The following is a 16,939-nucleotide window of genomic DNA, read 5'->3' on the forward strand; positions in this document are numbered from 1 at the left end:
TTCAGCCCCGGGAAGCTGCAGGGAGGCAGGTTTTGAGATGGCCCATCCACAGGTTAACAAGGGAGCACGCTGCCAGCAAGAGAACTGGGTTCAGCGTGAGTCACTGCCTGAGACACCTGGCTGCCAGGGACTGCCAGGGGCTGCTGCTGGCAAGACACAGAGCGTGGGCTTGGCACAGCGAGCTGCAAACACCCAGGTTTGTCTCCTCTTCCTCACACGCACTATTTTTCACCCTAAGTCACAAGTGACTTTTTTTTTTTTCTTTTAAGCTATCAAGAAAATATTTATCAAACACCTCAGAATCACAGAATCACAGCATGGTGGAGCAAAGTTTTTAAAAAAGCACAAAATAGAAGAAGCACAGTTTAAAATTAAATGAACATTTGGCTAGTTACCAGTTAACTTGTTAAAATTTTTCACAGTATTTGAGGTTCAGGTTCACTCGGCAGAGCACGTAACACACAATTCAAGGGGAGTTACCTGCTGGGCTACATTTGTTTCTACATTTCTGTAATGCTTTCCCTCACCTTGAGCTGTGCTGCTACAGCAGCTCTGAGCGAAGGTAGTCTGTACAGAATGCTTTAGCTGAGCCTGATCTACAGCCAGCAGTCTTGGATTTGGGATTTAACTTCCTACACAGATCTGACTTCTTGGACTCCTTTTCCCTTTGCTGGTCAGCACCTAAGGGCCCTCAGTAGGAGTGATCGTTCAGTGCCATCACACTGAGGGTTTCTGGAGTTCTTTTACTTGCTGCGAGAACTGAGATTCCTCCAAGGCTACAGCAAGTTACTCTAAAATCTTGGTACCTGGTGTACATGGACAGGATTGAGGGTGTTTGAGAGAGAGGAGCTCTGCTCTTCTCCCTGGGAACAGCATTCCCTTCCCCAGCATGCAGGCCACCTCTTGATTCATCCACACTCACCATCTGTCCTGTTAAACAAATATTCCTCCTTCCCTGCCCCTCCTCACCTCCCCATGCTGTTTGATGCTGTAATTGCTCTGTTCCGCCCTGAGCCAAAGCCCCTCCTTTCTGCACGACCAGTGCCACCTCCCAGCCTGCTCGTGAGACAAGAACGGTGGGGAGAGGAGGCTCAGGCCTGAGGAGAAGCTTCACTTCTAAACCCACGGTGAAGGAGGTCCTCAGTGAGCAGCTTTTTGGGAGCCAGCAGCAAGAACAACATCACCTTGCAAAGTTCATAGCTGGCTCTGCCAGCTGGGGTTGAGCAAGAAAAGCACCTCTCAGCCCCGGTTCCTGCTGGGGGCATATCGTACTGCTAAAATGTTTCGGTCTGCACAGAACTTAAAAGGAAATCCACTCGCTCTCCAGTGGAAGTAACTGGCCAAAACTGGTTGGCAGAACAAGGGCAATCAACATGTTACTGCAAGGGCCTTCGCTTTAGCTGTGCTGCTATAGCCACGTGTTTGTTCTGGAGATGCAATACAGCAGGGCATATTGTTTAACGTGCACTAAGCAACTGGGAAATGACATGACAATTGTGCAGCTCCGTGTCACGATGCCACGACGTGGGACATATTCTGCCTCTCCATTCCCTTCTCCAAGTCTCCCTAGGAGAATTTGTTCAACACAAAGAAAAAAGCATCAAAATGTTAAGTGACTTGGAATATTTCTGTATGTATATCAGCTAGTAAACAGAGCTGCTGAAAAAATGTCACCGTGTGATCTTCATGTATGTGTGGGAGAGAAAATCAAAGCTGTCAGGGAACGACTGTACCGCTCCTTGCTGGAGAGAAATCAAACCTTTCAGAAGCAGACTTTCCTAAACCGGTGGGATCTCTGCTAAGCACTTGGGATATCCAGCCTGTCAGTGCTTGCAGGAAGATATCTGCTGACTCACCCTGCCAGGGCCCGCTCTGAGCTGAGCTCTCCCGCATCCCAGCCAGCAGAAGGCTCACATCCACAGCACTGCCCCCAGCTCAGGGGGCTCTGCCTTCAGATCTGCAGGTGCTCTGAGGGGCTGGGAGCAATCGCCGAAGCTCTGCCTGCTTTACAAGCACGGGAGACAACCAGAAACCCAGAGTCTTCTGAAGGATTGCTGTCACGCCGTGTGCTCGTGGCGGAAGGCAAACAAAGCCACACTCGTACCTGGCTCTGTCCCCTGCAGCACGAGGACTCAGCCAGGACCAGGCCTGGCAAACGAGGCCAGCAGCATCCACCAGTCCCCCCTGTAAAAGGGCTCTTTAGGCATCTCTGCGTGTTTACAAACAGGCAAGTTAAATATCTTGTAAACACTGTTTTGGAAGGTTTGGTCCCACTGAGGACGTTCAGCTGCTCAAAGTGCCAAACGTTTCATCTGCTCAGTGATGGCACAGCGTGCCCCACACCTTCCATGGGTAGCTGACAACTTCGCTTCTGCTGCTGTTGATCAAAGCTTGTTGTTTCTTTGCCTCCCTTTCCCTTTCCAAATCCGAGTTGTCACCATGGGTGACAGTGGCTGGGTGCAGCTCCCCTCTGTACACACTGGAAATGGATCCTGCTGGAGGCACACGAAGCAGACAGAAGAGGAACCATCCTGCAGCTACTGGCAAACTCAGGAAGCTTTCCCACAGATCAGTGTAAAGCAGGTGAGGAGAGAGGGAAAGAAGTTTTGTCATTTTTTCAGTGTTTTCCAGGATCATAGATAGCTGTAAGAAATGATGAGTCTCAGAATTTCCCTCTGAACTCCCCAAAACATGGGCAAAACACTACCCCATGGGATAGGAACCCTTGCAGGTGACAGTCTGTGCCTGACAGCAGACACGCTTTGTGCTTTCAAGCAGCAGTGCCCTTTGTCTTACAGCTGCATGCTGCAAGGAAGGCCCTGAGCGGGGCAGACTCCCCAGCACGATAAGGAGGAGCTATTTTTACATGCAAATTCAAATGAACAAATGTAATTTCTAACCATTAGCCTCCAGGAGTAGATAACAAGCGGGCTTAGGGGCAATGAACGATTTTCATAGTTTCTAGGAAAGTTTTCCTAGGACCAGGAATTATGTCTAGCACAGTGGCACGTTGCCTGACTCAGGACCTCGGTGTCTAAGAGGGAAACTGGCCCGTGACAACCCCCTGCCCAGGGGCAGCCTCCCTGCGTGGAGGGGAAGCCTCACAACTGCCGCTCACAGGGCTCATGGGGAAAACCCACTCCTTATCAACAGAGGTACAGGGAATCTGGACTGAAGGAGGACACAGGGGAGATGCTGGGCTGAGCACCTGTCCTGCTGCTGACAGCCCCAGAAGAGGTGCCTGCTGCCTGCACAGCCGTGAGGAGTGCTGCCTGCGGAGCTCCTGCACAGCCTGGGGCTGGGACAGGGGACGGCCAGGATGGGGGTCAGGGAAAGGGTCTGCACCCAGAGGGGCTCGGGCACCGAGCAGGCTCTTTTCTAGAAGACTTCACTTCTGACCCTGTGATACTGAGCCCAGCAGATGCGAGTTGCCACTTGGTAAATTAAATTTCTTTCTTGTTCAGTCTGAAATAAAAGACCTGTACTTTTTCTGCACATTTCTCATTAAATTTTGCATCTGAAGACATCAAGAAACTTGATTAGCTATCTCAGATCATTTGGTCAGGAACTTCCATTTTAATTATTTCACCTAGTACAGAAGCAACAATATAATTGCAGCTGACAAAACACTTGCCAATGTACAGACATCGATTTTGATGAGTTACTACTTTACACAGAAAAAAACGAGGTTTTCATAACTGAACGGTTAGAAAAAAAAAACACCACCACCTTGCAATCACTTGGTGGTTGCTCAATGAATTATGGAGGAGAGTTTAGAGGGTTCAAGTACAGACAGGGAAAAAGCAATTGCATCATTAAAAAATGCCAGCCTAGTTAATTGCTGGTAATGGCTATGAATAATGACAGCAGACAGCACTGAATGACGTAGGAGAGAGGATATTCTCTCCGAAAGTTGTAATTGCCTAAGATGAGCAGGTCAGTCAATTTATACTTATTTGGGACAGTCTGTTCTGCCCCTTCCAGGGCACCAGAAACATTTGGCTAAAGCTGTCGGTGAGAATCCTCAATGCATCCTGTGTTCTTCCAGAGGGGCAGTAGAAAGGAAGGAAAAAAAAAAACACAGTTAATACCTCGCTGCCTTTTCCTGACCTGTGCCAGTTCCTCCTGGGAGCATCCTGTACGTACGTGTGCACATGAACGGGGAGTTGCCTGGTGCTCTACAGCCTAGATGGGCATTTTTCACTGAGGTCTTAATTGCGCAAATTGCATCTAAAAAGGAGAAATTCTCCCTTGGCAGACCAAATCAGCTTCCAATACAGCCACTGCAAGTATCCTACAAGTCACTGTACAGCTGGAACCATCCACACAGACCTCCTGGAGGTCAACATGGACAAGCTATGGCCAACGCAGAGCAGAATGACAGAGCTAAATCTCCAGGAAATGGACCACTGAATTAAATATATTTGGGTTTTGCCTGCTCCGCATTAGCCTCTTTTCAAGAACGTTTACCATGAAACACACTCACTTTGTCTGTACTTGCCACAGATAGTTTCCAATTGCTCCCATCCTGAGATTATTTTCTTTGCTGAGGCCCTCAAGAGAGCATTCGAGTTGATCTCCACCCTTTCAAACACTCATCACCCAAATATCCAGAAGATTTGTGACCTACTTGGGCCATCCGTGTTTCAAAGCACAAGCGTGTGTACCATGAATAACGCTTAACAGGAGCTGGAAGCATTTATTTCTAATGCATCATGTGAAGAAGATCCCTGACTGCATGGTGCCGCTGAAGTCAAGGGAAGCAAGCAATGGGCAAAGCAGGTACACACTTTTGTTGACGTCTCAAAGTCACAGCCCCAGTTGCCGATGCCCCTATTTCTGGGCTCCCATTCAGAGATGTGAGCCTTAGAGCCAGCAAACACGGGTCAGAATAAAATCATGCTGAAGGTGGGATCCTCTGACCTTCTCAGTATCCCCACCGCACTGAGCATGGCCCGGCTATCTTCATTACAGCCTCCATTACATCCCTTATCAGTGAGAAAAACAACTCACTCCTTCGTAGTTACACTTGCAGGAACCAATACTAAAAGACCCTCAAACCATCAGCCCCTTTGGCTTACTGCAGAAGAATCAGTACCACAACATACCAAGGCTGAACCTAGCCTCTCTGAGTCCGAGGCAGCCGACCACGAGACGCAACACCCTGAGAGCACAGGGGACTCAAACCTTCCTGCCACCATGGATTTCCGGAGCACTTTTGGAAAGTATTTCTAAGGGAACACCAGCACGGAACAGCCGCACCACTTACAAAATTCATCCCTCCGTTTCATGCTGTTTGTACTTTCTTAGGACACACTCTGATGTACCCACTTTTGCAAGCCACTGAACTCCCTAAGGAATGGATGAGGACTGTGACAAGAACTGTACTAAATCAGTTTGGCTTTGTGGATCAGCACCAAGGAGGGGCAGCCTAGGGCGATTTTGCCGAGTTCCATAAAATTACATCCACAAAAGGAGGGCTAAGTCCTGCTCTCCTAACAGCAGGAGACCTTCGCCATGCTACTCCTTCAGAGAAGCTGAATAGAAATCCAACCTGAACATATTCATTACAATTGGTGGAACCATTTTAATCCCATCTGTCCCCTCCAGGATATTCTCCTTGCTGCTCTAAAGCAGCCAGAAGGATTTTTTATTTTATTTTAGAAAGCCCTGACTGCTGCCCTAGGAAGGAGATACAGTGACGCAATTCTGCCCCAAGGGAGAGCCAGGTGCTTGGCTTTGCTGCGTGTCTCACAAAAGTTGTACCCTGCAATAGAGCACATTTATATTGGATTAATGTAATCAAAGGCACCCTGCTGTCTGGTCACTGACCTATCTGTAAACAGCAGACGACACGATGCCATGAGCTTCTATTATATATAATTACCTATTGAGATGTGACCATTGTAAAAGAAATAAAACCACGTACTTCACCTGCTGCTGTTAGTCTATTTCCCAGAGATAAACAGTGCCTATACACACCTTCGCTCTGGGCTCCATTTTCTCCTCCTCATCTCCCTTTGCTGCTCCTCGTATCTCCTCCAAGTAAGTTTTTGTCCTCTCCCTTACATCAGGAACAGCCAGCTGCACTGGTAAGGTCCAGCTCTTATCTGTTCTTGCATTAGATTCCTTTAATCTCTCTCATCTTTTGTTAAACCTTCATATGCCCCAACTTCCCCTCTGCCCACATCAAGGTGAGATGTCCATCAGCTGAGTGTCCCTGCCCTGCCGGTACTCGCTGTAGAGGCCACAGGGGCAGATTCCCACCTGGCGTAAATCAGCACAGGCCTGCTGGAGTGATAGTGACTGCCAGGAGTCACTGAGAGGGTGGTGAGTAAGGAACACTGATCACTGATTTCCAATGTAAGAGGTCAGAGCGAGTCTGGTGTCTGCTAGCTCAAACCCATCAGGCAGCAGTTCTCACACCCCGCACAGCTCCTTGTGAAGCTCTTTGCTACAGGACGCCACAGAAGGAGCAACAGAGCACCTGCATGAAAGAGCACCAATAAAACCTACAGGGAGCCATGAAATACAAAGAACCTTCCTCTGGTTCAGATGCTCTGAGCCTCACATCAGTACAAACCGGGATTGCACTCTGGGATCCACTGCACAGCCCCTGTTCCCCGTGCTCCTCCCTGCCAGCTGCCTCAGGGCGCAGTACGCCAGGCTGGACCCAGCGAGGAGTTCTGTATCGATGCCGCTTCACAGCAGCCAAAGGCACGGCATTGTGCCCACGTGTGTGCCTGTGCAGACATGCAAGAAAGGTGTCCGTGTGTGCAATACTCCAGGTGTAGCAGCAGACATAACCCTACAGAGCATTTGGTGGCCATGGGCAATTAGCATCTGTAGTCCAGTGAACTCCATCTGTAGCTGCTGCTAACAAGTCCATAGCTAACACACGTTTATCTCCTGTCCATCAGCAACTCAGAAGCTATTGGGACGTAATATTTGTGCAGATGTCCAAAAAAAGTTTTCGTTACAATGCCTGGCAATGCAACAGAAGCCAACTGACACTGCCAATGACAAGCAGCTTATTTGTCTTGGCTTTGTCTCAATTATCAAACTGAAAGCCCGTACTGCCAAAACAAACAAGAACTGCTTTCTCTTTCGCATCTAACCCTTGTCAGCAGCCTGATGCGAGGCCCCTGCCGCAGGACAGCCAAGTCCTCCTGGCACCGCACCTCCTCTCCCACTTACAAATTCTCTCACCACCACCCCAGCACGCCAGGGCAGGACCACACGCAGGTTCTGCTAAACGTTACCTGAGCTGCAGCTGGGCTTAAAGCTGCTTCACTTGTGTAACGCTGCAGCAGCGAACTCCGGAATAATCACCGGGGAGCAGCTCACACACCCCAACAAAAGCGTCTGGTGCCGGCAGCCGCTGCTCGCCGCCAGCCAGCTGCGGCCGCACCAAGTTGTGCCGGCACACAGAAAGCGCTGCCGGAGCGCTGCCGTCGGGCTCCCGAGGAGCTCCCCGCCGCCAGCACGCTGCAGACCGGGCGGATAAAAACGCTCCGTGCCCGAGACCTGGGGCGGGCAGCACCGCGGCGGACAAAGGCAGCAGCTGGGGTCGAGCCGAGCCCACGGTAACATCGGGCTCGTCGCTGCCCGACGCCTCCGTGCTCTCCCCGAGCCGAGCTCGCTTCTCGCCGCCTGCACGACCGACTTCGGCGGCTCCGGCCCCATCGGGTGGGGAGCGGCGCCTCCGAGGGGGCAGAGCCGGGGCGCGGCCGGCATCAGGCAGCAACGGCGGCGGCTGCCCCAGCCCCCAGCGGGGACCGGCCGGGCGCTGCCCGCGGGCGCTGCACCTGTTGCGGGGCTCGGCCCGGCGCTGCGGACACCAGCCGGGAGGGCACCGAGCGCTCGTCCCGCCCCGTCCCGTCCCGCACTCACATGGCCGCCGCTGCCTCCCCGCTGCCTCCCGGCTCCTCGCGGCTCCGCTCCCGCTGCCGGCGGCTCCTCGCAGCGCGGGGCGGCTGCTGCGGGGCGGGGGAGGCGCCGCTACTGGGCATGCCCGCGCCGCGCCTCGCCTCACGGAGCCGCCCCGCCGCCTCCTGGCAGCCCCGGGCCCCCGCAGCTCGCTGGGGAAGGGGGAAAAAGGGGAAAGGGCGAGCAAAGAGGTGGCGCCTGCACCGTCACGGGGCAGTGCCTGAGAACAAGCAGGGGCGGGCAGGGCTGTGGCCGCTGCCCCTGACACACGGCACGAGCAGAGGCTGCTGGTGGAGAGGTGTCAGCTCGGTGCTTCCTCACTGACCGCCTCCAGGAACAGGCAGAGCGGCTGCCAGGCCCTCACGCCCCACACAACCCCTGTCCAGCTCCCAGCCTGGCTCCAGGACCCGGGTGCGTGAACCACCGCCGTGCTCGACAGAGAGCCCAAAGATGAAAGTTCACCTGGGTTGTTAGGGGGAGCCTCGCCCTGCTGCCCCCACTGACGGCTCGCTCCATCCCCTCAGAAGGGGACTCCTCCAGTCACTGCCCTGTGCTGCCTGGGGCACCCAGCACAGGCCTTTAAAAACAGCTCTGTGCCCAGGCAGGGCTTTCCTAGCGCTCTGAGGGGCTTCTGTAGGACTCGAGACCCCAGATCTTGGGGTGTCTGTAGGGGATGAAGTACATCAGCATCGTGAAATTAAATCCATGTTTTCTGTAGGCAGGAAATCAAAGACTGCTTGTCAAGGCAACAGACAAAGGTAGAGCTCTCCACTGGTGTGGGGAGCAAAGCATCAGACCCAGTTCCTGAACTTGCTCTCAACCAGCTGAAGGTTTTCAAGGAGAGAAGGAAAGTAACGAGGAAATAGGAGAGCACCTACAGCAGCAGGAACAGCCCAGACACTAGGACACACGGCTGTTTCCTAAGTCCACGCTGAGATGCTAACACAGCCCGGCTCCCACGCAGGCCCCGGTTCAGGGCCCGTTGGCAGAACACACCTCAGCGAGCCAGGCACAGGAACCTCTCCCTCCCTCCCCTGGCATTAAGGACTCCTCACTTCTACCACCACTGGGGGTGATTCTGCCTCTTGTACCGGAGGTTATTGGCGTGAATAAGGATCACTGAGGGCAGCACTGCGAGCCTTTGTTTTCTACATCTGACCTCATCACTGGGGGTTTGCTCTGCTCACTGTTGCATTCACCCTTACAACAGCCTGGCCTACGATACCACTTCATGTCTCTAATCTACGGAGAGTGGAACAAGCAACTATTGATGTTAGACCAAAGCTTGGAAACAAAAACAAAACAAAACAAAAACCTTGCAAATACACAAATATCTTATTCCTAAAACTTCAGCAGTCTCAGGCTTGCAGGCTGGCTGGAAGTCTGGGTGAATTGTTTCACTCCAACTCTGGAATTCCTTCTCTTACATTTTTAATGCAAAGAAAACTCTCACCTGGACTACTTATTCCTTCTTCCCCAAGTAGTTTTATGTGAAAAGGGTTGCAGCAGCAGAGTAGTGCTCAGGTCAGGGGTTGCTGTGCAAGATCACTTCCAAGACAGTTTGAATAATATACCAGAGGCAGTCAGAAAGGTCAGCTAAAACCCAAAGAGCAACGCTTCCATCTGCTAGGACAGCAAAGACGTTCATGCATTTGTGAGGAACACTAATACACAATCATCACCTCAATAACCATGCAAATGACTACTTCATTCTCAGATTTTAGATGTTTCTTGCCAGGAAAAGAGAATTAGGCCACAGGAAAAAAAAAAAACACTATTAGGTAAGCAAAATTTAATCATGCCATTTGTGAACCGTTGGTAGTCAAGCTCATGTATTCCAAGTGCTTTTCAATTTTTCTACTGATCTGGCCTCAATACTAGAAGGAAGTTGATCCACATCTGGTACGAGGACACAATTGTACTTCTGTCAAGTTATCCAGCGCACGTGGTACAGTGTTTATGCTGACTTCATGCCAGCTTTATCCCAATGGAGGGAGGATAGAAAATACCCACATAAAACAGTAACATAAACAGTAAACATAAAACAGTACTGAGAGATTGCCTGCTTTAGCAGGAAGCGTGTGAGTACAGGGAGAATGCCTCAAATTTCATGAACACTGCAGGAGAATGAGCTTAGGCTAGATTAGTGTACCATCATACAGCCGCAGCTTGCTTTGATCTAGTAGGGGAGAGCCCTCAAAAAAAAAAAACAAATTAACTATATCATTGGACTGTGGCTTTACTTGCCAGAGAAGAAATTCCCACTGACTAGTGAAGGCATCACCATTCCAGTCCAAGCATCTTCATGATCATGAAGAAAACCCACAGCTGAGCTGGGGGACTTTTCCTTTAGCCCTACGTTTCTCTTGAAAGATAATGCAGGTTGCTGTTGAAGGCTACCAACACATTTAGTGTATGAAGAGATGCAGAGACACCCTGTGGTGGCAAAAAGAACATGATCATAATTCAAGCAAATTTAACTTGACACAGAACTGGATCAGAGAAGCTGCATCCTGAGGACACAGAAGACTTTCCCAAGCTGCTAATCATATCACTGCCTCTCTCCTGACCTCCCTCTTCCTGTCTGGAATCCTTTGCCCTGTGTGTTTACATGACAGTCTCTGCCACAAAGTTTACCTCTTGTTCTGTTCTTTTAACCCAGGGGGTATCAGCTGGGTCAGAGCTGCTGTGTGCTGCTGCAACTGGAGGCATGGCTGCAGAGATGTTCCGCTTCTGGGAAATAGTTTCCTGTATCTTAAGCCTACCGTACCTGAGAAGGGAAAATTGTCAATCTCATTTGTAAGTTGCTTTGAAAAATACAAATTCCAGAATTTATATTTGGTCATGAAATGTTATTTATATTACAGGAGTTACAGAGGTACCACCATGCTGTGCAAGTAGTCCAGGAATGAAAGCAGTCAACAGCAAACATCACTGCAAGGGAGTTTCGACATCTGAAGTCTTGCGGGTACTGGACCTTGCTTTTAAGAGACAACATACACATGCAACACTGAGGCTCCTAAAACACAGTCCACTCTCGTGATCTTCAATTATTTCATCCAAAGGAAACTTATTTTCTCCCAGATATTTAAATAGGATTCCTATTTTAAAGAGCCACTGAACAAGTTGCTTAAGGATTGGCCATATAAATTGCTGTTGCTACTTATAAAAGTTGGGGGCAATTAATCAGTATATTGAAAACAAAGGTAGTCAAGTTTCACAAGGGGGAAAAACAATGAAATCAATCAATCATTCATTCAAATTCTGGGTATCTTCTGATACAGCAACGCATTTAAATGAAGCATAGGAGGAATTTCCCCTACATCATTAGACTTGCACTGGGCACACAGCCAAACAACTGCATCTTGAAAAGGAGTAAAATTAAATACAATATATGTTCCAAAGTACCTTTTTTGTTATTATTATTGACTAAAAGGCTTTAGAAAAGACCCCTTCTGTGTATCTTTTATTCTTTGTCACCACTTTTCAAATACTTACATCTGTACTCTCAATGTTGCATTTTCTTCTCTTGATCTTTTAGACAAGAGGAATTAGTACTGAAAGATCCAGCAGTGAGAAGCCTTTGAAGCTCACTTCTTAAAGGTAAGATAGATTCCTGCCTCCCTGGTTGCTGCTTTTTATTAGCAAAAGATTGCTCTGTTCTGCAAGGCTTCACCTCAACACCATGGTATGCTTAATACAGGTCTTGAAGTCACAGATTATTTTGTCACATATTAAAAACTGAAGTCTTTTAATCATGAGGTGGGTCGTTTTCTTTCATTCACAACTTTTATTCATTCCTCAATAGTATAGAAATCTGTTATAGTTTCCTTGTACAGGTAAATAAGCTGTTTTTAATTTTTTATAAAAATATTTTCTCCCATTTGTGGGGGAGGAACAATTCCAACTTACTGCTAAAAACCTCTGGGGCTATCTACCAAGCATGGTAGCAAGATGAGTTGCTCTGTTCCTTCTAGGAATTTATACTTTCTTGTTAATGTCAGCATAGATTCTTGCTATATACAACACTGAAAAACTTTTAGGTTCTCATCATGTAAAACACTGGCATGGTAAGACCTTATTTTCTGTGTATATCCAATTGTAAGGACTAGTTATGGGAGAATTGTATTTTAAAGGCTGCTTTCAGTGGGTAGTGGGGAATGTGGGTGAAAGATAAAGGGTTAAGTCAGAAAAGTGAGAAGTTCAAACTGGCTGTCAATTTTTATTTTTTATAAAACAGAGATTTTGATCCTACAAACTTTGTGTGACTTGTTTTAGAAGATGATTCATTAAAAATATCTTGAACAACAGGTAGAAACAGACAAGAGCTTCTAGTCATTAGGAGGGGGTGTACACTACCCTCCAAGCCAAGCAACCAAAAGTTAATGCAATTACTAAGTATCAAATGTAGAGCAGAGAGACTAATTCGATCAGTGAGGCTAAAGGGATAATTCTTGGAGACAAAGCAATGCAATGCGGAAATGCAGACTAATCAACTGCTTCATCAGAAGAAAAAGGAAACAATTTCCAAGCCTTAACTAAAATCCCCAGTTGGTTCTTCATCTTTTCAGGCTTCTGGTTTTTGCTTTGCAGCGTTTGTTCCATCTCGCAACATTCGTTTGTTTGCTCCTGTTCTCTGCGCAAAACTGTTTCATTGGCTCCTGGTTCTTTGCTTCTGTCAAATGAGCCTCCTTCTTTCTTGCTTCTCAGCAATGAGCCTAATCATGAAGGAGAGCACATAGAGGAAAGTATGTATTATATTTAATGTCCAAGCCTACTTTCCGTAATTAGGTGGAATACTGGTTGAGTAAGAATATTTAGAGTCGCCTGTGTCTGCAGAGTTTTTCAAAGCACAGATTTGTTCCATCTGATAGAAAGCACCTGCTTGCTGATCTCTGCTAAACCTTCTGCGTAACCAGGACTCTTACAGGTTTGTAGAGAAACAGATCGAGACTTTGCCAGGTGCAACACAGTAAGGGAGAGACTGTTTCAAAAAGCTACTCAGACTTCTGCTTTCAGCTGAGCAGGTGCAGTTGTTGCAACAGATAAAATGAGCTGGCAGAAGGGAAAGAAGGAATTTACAGAAGAAAGCATAGGAGATGGGAAGCACAGCCGAAAAAAACGAGAGCGACTATTTAAGAAAAGATTTTCTGGATTGAGCCTCTTCTCTGGATCTCCTAAGAATAAACTGTAAGTACATATGAGATTATATTTTGTATACATTTTTAAACCAATTTATTCATACACATTTCCAGAGCACCTCTCAAAAAGCCATGAACACCTTTGTAACATCTGCCGCATTAACTTCACAAACAAGGTAACTGTTATGGGCTAATTAAACAATTTGACCTCAAAAGTAGCAAGTCACTGGCAGAAGTAAGGTCTCCAACCTTGGGTGTCTGCATGTTTTTCTTGCAATCATTTCTTAAGCATCCTTCCGTCCATCACAAAAAATGTGGAGGGGCAGCATCCCTATTTTTCCACACACTTCAGAGAGCTGCCACTTGGGATAACCCAGGGCCCCATTTCTGAGAGTACCAGATTTTTGTTGCACCAATATCCCCAGCTCCAGGGTGCAACAGTGGCAATATAGCAGCACCCAAACTCACTGTTCAACAAAGTTAGTGCTAGCGAGTCGTATTGCTTATTTTCCCTACAGTAGTGCCTTTATGCTTGCTACTTTTCAGAGGGAAACCAAAAAAGAAAAAAAAAGACAAGCAATGAAAAACTATTCCTTTTATCACCAAATTCAGCAGAGGCAAAAATGACTTTTAGCTCACTGTTTGGTGCATCAGGTAGCTTTAAGGTTGTTTCATCATTCTTATAGTATTTGAAATTCTCTTCTTGTGTACTTGTAATTGACATCACTCCTCTTTAACATAAGGTAAACATAGTGTATGTATCATGCTAAAATCTAAAAATGTGTCTTTCCTCATCCATTACAAAAGCTGCTTTCTATACAGATCTCCTAAAAAGAGTCTGTCTTTGATAATGATCATGAAATTACCGTCTTAGCAGGAAGTGCATGCAAGTCTCAGCAATTACTCAGCTAACTACATTAAGCTTGATAGCCACGGCAGCTGGTTACAAGCTTGACATAAGATTAAAATACAGTAGCCAGAAATGATCCTGAGAGCCAGATTCTTCTCTCAGATTGATCCAATTGCTGAACAACTAATACAAAACAAGGGCTCTGCTTTGGAATTTATCTTGCTGCAGTCATGGGGAACTGGAGTGGAAACAAAGAACATCCAAGAAGTTAGTGAATTACAGTTGTGACTTTTCTTTGTTGTCTATAATTTCACTAAAGCAAGCAGATAAGTACAGTTGAAGCAGTAAAACAATGCTGTCCAAACCTCAATCCTTATTTGAAAGTGACAAATAGAGGTTTTCCCAGTTTGATCTACAAAAAGCAGTAATGTAACATCCTTCTTCCACTGGACTCTCACATTAATGGGAAGTGTTCAGACAGACACATTACATGGCAGTGCTGTTACGAAGAGTCTGGCCATTGGGGTCTACAGAACTTTCACAGTGGTATAGCCAAATCAGATTTCTATGGCTCAGTAGTGCTTTGTGAGCTCTTATAAGGGAACATGCTTAGTCTTGATTTATAAGTCCTATTTTATATAAAAAAAACATTGAGAGTGCCTTCTTTTTTTTTTTTCCCCAGCCTCTCCACCTCTATTCAAAGCCAGTACAAAATAGGGCTTGTTTTACTAGCCAGCGTAATTATTTGTGCATGCAAATGGAAAAATAACCTTTATGATAGTACAGATGAAGTCTGTTGGGCCAGAAGCCTGTAGTTTAGATGCACACAGTTGCATAAAAATTATCTTCATGCAAATACATGAGGTTTATGTCATGATTACCCACAGAAAAGGTACATATTAAAAAAACGTGGAGAAAGGTCTTATCTAGCTTGTTGACTTATGGCTTTAATTATTATTATTATTATTATTATTAACATTTTTGCATTTTTGTTTTTAAAACTAATGGCTTGTAACTACCATCACAACAACAGAGCCAGGCTTATTTTTCTGCCCACTCCTGTTTTCTGCAGGAGACCGCACATTGCACCTGCTTGTTGAATGCTGTCGAACCTCGGGAAGGGTTCATAAATCAACACTAATTGCTTCTGATGATCTCATTCATCTAGGAAATGTATCAGTTAAACTTGCCACCCTTCTTTCCTCTGACTGTTCTAGCCCTCAGGGAAGGAATCAGATTTTTGAAGACAAGAGGAGATGTTTGCACAGGAAAGGTTCCAAAAAGCCGAAGCCAGCACGAGAGGAAATATGCTCTTTAAGGCAGCCACACTCTGGGAAAATGTGTCCGAAGTGTGAAATCCTTGTCTGCCGAAAATGTGAGACACTGCATTCAGAAAGCAGCTTCATTGCCCACAGCCTGCTCGATCACTACGACAGAGGAGGACGTAACAGCTCTAACACATTGATTGCAAAAGGCGAGCAAATACACAGAGTTGATTAAAGACTTGGTGGGGGTGCCTTGTTGATACCTGACTACATCCAAAACGCTGAAGCTTGGATCCATTCAGGCTGAGCCATCTGTCTGCGCAATCTGTATGCAGCATCAGCAACTGCAGCCATACTTTGTTCATACTTATCATATGTAGCAGATGTCATTCACTCAGTTAACTAGTACAAACTCTGCAAACAAAGATTTGTAAGTAGGAGCTAAAAGTGTCTCAGCTATTAAGAACAGGGAACAGTTTCGAACAATTTCAAAGAGCTTTCTCTTTTTTTTTTATTTCAAAAAAAAAATTATCACATTGAGCTGCAAAAGAGAAAGTCAATATTAAATGCAGAACCACCGAGTGCATTACGTTTGTTTGTAATGCACAGGTATGTTTCAGTGTTGCTTATAGTCTGAAATATTAAACTTATTTTAAAGTAACTGGCATTAGTGTATAATTTGATGGGGGGGGGGGGGGGGGGATGGGGCAGGGAGAGGACTTCTAAAGGCTATCCTGGCCACAGAAAATTGCAGATCACGTTCAAACACCCTTCTAGAATTTCCGAGCTTTTACAGACATTCAACACCTAGCTTATGATCCAGCACCTCTCCTTAAGAGGAGCAATGACAATAGCAACTCACAGATTAAATATTTAAGCCTTATTTGGGTTTAAGATCTGTGTAGTGCAGCACTGATTAAAACAGTATTCAAAGCTTAAACAGTGGTATTCAGTGCTAAGATTTCAAGCGGAACCCACGCCTTGAGCTTCCATCTCCATTCCCTTCACAGTGCCTGGAAGGACTTGCCCAGCGACAATCAGGAGAGCAGGAAGGTGACAAGCCAAAATTCCATGCTAGGTGGTGGGTGGCGCTGCAGTCAGCCGTACACAGGATTATTTACCTGTATGGAACTGAGAAATACAGGGTAAGCCTGCAAACAGCCTCTGGAGCAGATTACGTCTTTTCCTCCCATGCTAACTGCCACAGCTCTGCATGTGGGATTAATTCCTTGCTGTTTGGTAGGGCACAGACTGAACAGACTTTGTCTCACATAGCCATAAATATTAAGGATTCTTTTATTTAGCCAAGCAAACAGAGCATGAGCTGAACCTCTGTTTAATCACTCCTCTTCCTAAATTCCCAAGCCACTAATCCACAGGAGCAAGGAACCTGTCTCCTTCTGTCTCTCTCTGTCCTCCCTCCCTCCCCTTTGGGAGCTGTTCCATTTTTGATCAAATGAATATTGGGTAAGGGGACTGGAATCCACATTGTTTCTGTCCCCAGGGAGTGCTGTAACTGTGCTGCGTTATCTGTTCTGATGTTGTTGGTTACCCATCTCCCTGCCCCACGGAAAACAGCTTCAACAGGAGGAATCCATAGCCAGGTAAAGGTTGTTCCCACATTCCTGAGCAACAGCGCTCAGCTGCCATTGAGATAAACTGGATGAATACTCAACACTCCTTATGCAGAGGAGGTAAAGAAACAATTTCAGAGACTACAATGAGCTGCTTTGGCTTTTGTACAGGTGGTCAAA

General features: G+C 46.8%; 1 protein-coding gene across 4 annotated transcripts in view; it reads right to left on the reverse strand.

Moving 5' to 3' along the window:
* The window catches only part of LOC137861026 (vesicle-associated membrane protein 2-like), a 47,455-nt gene extending 39,364 nt beyond the window's left edge, over window positions 1-8,091 (reverse strand). Inside the window, exon 1 of one of the 4 annotated variants that reach the window (XM_068691992.1) lies at window positions 7,894-8,091. In XM_068691992.1, the coding sequence (XP_068548093.1) occupies window positions 7,894-8,012 (119 nt within the window). In that variant the 5' untranslated portion in view covers window positions 8,013-8,091. Of the gene's footprint in view, window positions 1-5,982; window positions 6,136-7,893 lie in introns of those variants that run through there. The other 3 variants (XM_068691993.1, XM_068691994.1, XM_068691995.1) reach the window with 3 other exon arrangements.
* Window positions 8,092-16,939: the final 8,848 nt, after the last annotated feature.

Source organism: Anas acuta, chromosome 9 (assembly GCF_963932015.1).
Source record: "Anas acuta chromosome 9, bAnaAcu1.1, whole genome shotgun sequence".
Lineage (NCBI taxonomy): Eukaryota > Metazoa > Chordata > Aves > Anseriformes > Anatidae > Anas > Anas acuta.